At 41.5% G+C, this 2,364-nt stretch overlaps 1 protein-coding gene across 1 annotated transcript; it reads left to right on the top strand.

Moving 5' to 3' along the window:
- Positions 215–895, top strand: LOC107640600. Its single transcript, XM_016344112.1, has 2 exons — positions 215–579; positions 661–895. Exons 1-2 carry the CDS (start codon positions 215–217, stop codon positions 893–895), a joined length of 600 nt encoding a protein of 199 aa, XP_016199598.1.

Raw genomic sequence — 2,364 nt, forward strand, 5'->3', positions numbered from 1 at the left:
TACAAGGCACATGATAAATATATATAACAGAGATAATGTAATCATAATAATTAGTGAATTAATACTCGTAAATGTATTTATTAATGTAAAGTTATGTTTATTAAATATGTAAATAATAATACACGGGAATGGTTGTTTTGTTAAGTTTGTAGCTGTAGGCTATAGGATTCATGGGTTATGCTTATTTTGGGTGCATTTACAGGAAGGTTATGACATGAGAATTGAAGCTGAAGAAACTGTAGCTGAATGTGAAGGGAAGGAAGATCCGATTTGTGATGAATTAAACAGGGTGAAAGGTCTCCGAGTAGAAGATATCCTTCGAATGGAGTTTTGTACTTCTAAAGAAGCACGATGTTTTTATAATAGCTATAGTCGATTGAAAGGATTTTCCATGAGGCAGGGGAAAAAGGTACCGAATAAGGTAGGAGAGATTGTTAGGTATACATTCGTGTGCAACAGGAAAGGGTTTCGTGATAAGAAATGGTTGGAGAAGGCTGATCAAAAGAGGGAGCACAAGGTAATGACTCGTTGTGGCTACTTAGCTGAGATGAGGATTAAGCGAAAAGATGGCTGTGGCAAGTAGTACGTCTCTCAGTTTTTGGACAGCCATAACCATGAGCTCATAGCTGGGAAGTATGTTGACTATCTGAGGTTGCATAGGGGGCTATCTGATGTTGAAATTGCTCATTTGACTAGCTTGAGGGAGGTGGGTATAAGCATACCAAAAATATATCAGTCATTTGCAGCACATGTTGGTGGTTTTAACCTCACCAGGTTCACTAAGCAAGACATGTATAACGAGGTTAGAAAGCAAAGAAGCTTGCAGAATAGGGATGTTAATGCAGCAGTTCGCTATTTGGAAGGTGTAGCTCGTGTGGATAACAGGATGTACTAAAGGTATAGGCTGGGGTAGGACAACAATCTGTGCGACTTGTTCTGGAGAGATGGCCGTAGTCGGTTGGATTAAGGAATTTTTGGGGATGTTCTTGCATTCGATGTCACATATGGTCGAAACAAGTACAATATGCTTATGGTTGTGTTTTCAGGAGTGAACCACCACAATCAAACTTGTGTGTTTAGGGCGGAAATAGTATCATGCGAAACACAGGAGTTCTACATTTGGGTCTTAGAAAATTTCTGAAATGCATGGAAGGTGTTCCGAGGTTACCTAAAACTGCAAGTCGATCTCGGACGAGATCTTCTGTACTGGTCAGAGCTGACGTGTCCGGCTTGTGGGTGGTGGTCGGAGCGGTCGTATCCGACTTGTTTGACTGGCTATGCTGCTGATCCTTTGTCATCGGAGGGTGGTGGTACCTGCAAGGGACTCCGATGCTTAAGTTAGCAAGGGTATTAAGCAGGTTTTTAGTAGAATCAGAGTATGAGTTATACCTGGGTGCTCTAGCGTATTTATAATATTGTAGAGTGATCTTTTCTGGGGATAAGATAGTTATATTATCTTATCTTTGAGTAGAGTTTTCTTATCTTTAGGGAACCGCCCTTATCTCTATAGGCTTGGGCTGCCTTTGGATTCGGGTCGTGTTCCTCTGTTTGGGCCCTTTTTTGGGCTTTTCTGGTGATTTGGCCGAGCTCTTGAAGAAGAGGTCAGATAGTCCTGACCTGAAGAGGTCGATCGACTCGTCGTCAAACAACCCAGGTCGGACAGCTCGACCCAGGATATGAACAGTGCCCCTGCTCGAGTGCGGTCTTCCTCTTGAGGTCGAGTCCTTAGTTTTAGGATTTCGATCCTTCTCTGTAGAAGTCGAGCTCGAGCATTGTCGATTTCTTTTGTAGGGATTCCTCTGAATGTGGAACGTTTTTCTTTTTCCTTCATCCTTTGAAAACGTGAAGAGCAGATAATTTATACACTTTTTGGTATTATTTTTAGTATATTTGAGTTAGTTTTTATTATGTTTTTATTCAAAAATCATATTTCTGAACTTTACTATGAGTTTGTGTGTTTTTCTGTGATTTCAGACATTTTCTGGCTGAAATTGAGGGACCTAAGCAAAAATCTGATTCAGAGGCTGAAAAAAGACTGCAGATGCTGTTGGATTCTGACCTCCCTGCATTCGAAGTGGATTTTCTGGAGCTACAGAAGCCCAATTGGCGCGCTCTCAATTGCGTTGGAAAGTAGACATCCTGGGCTTTCCAGCAATATATAATAGTCCATACTTTTCCCGAGATTTGATGGCCCAAACTGGCGTTCCAAGTCAGTATAGAAATTCTAGCGTCAAAACGCCAGAACTGGCATAAAAGCTAGAGTTAAACGCCCAAACTGGCACAAAAGCTGGCGTTTAACTCCAAGAAAAGTTTCTACATGTGAAATCTTCAATGCTCAGCCCAAGCACACACCAAGTGGGCCCC

Source organism: Arachis ipaensis, chromosome B05 (genome assembly GCF_000816755.2).
Source record: "Arachis ipaensis cultivar K30076 chromosome B05, Araip1.1, whole genome shotgun sequence".
In the NCBI taxonomy this organism is placed as follows: Eukaryota; Viridiplantae; Streptophyta; class Magnoliopsida; order Fabales; family Fabaceae; genus Arachis; species Arachis ipaensis.

Bases quoted from the DNA above. Each gene is read 5' to 3' on its own strand.
- LOC107640600 (XM_016344112.1), top strand. From the start codon at position 215: ATGAGAATTGAAGCTGAAGAAACTGTAGCTGAATGTGAAGGGAAGGAA. The intron at 580-660 runs GTAGTACGTCTC...GAGGTTGCATAG, and splicing joins CGAAAAGATGGCTGTGGCAA to GGGGCTATCTGATGTTGAAA.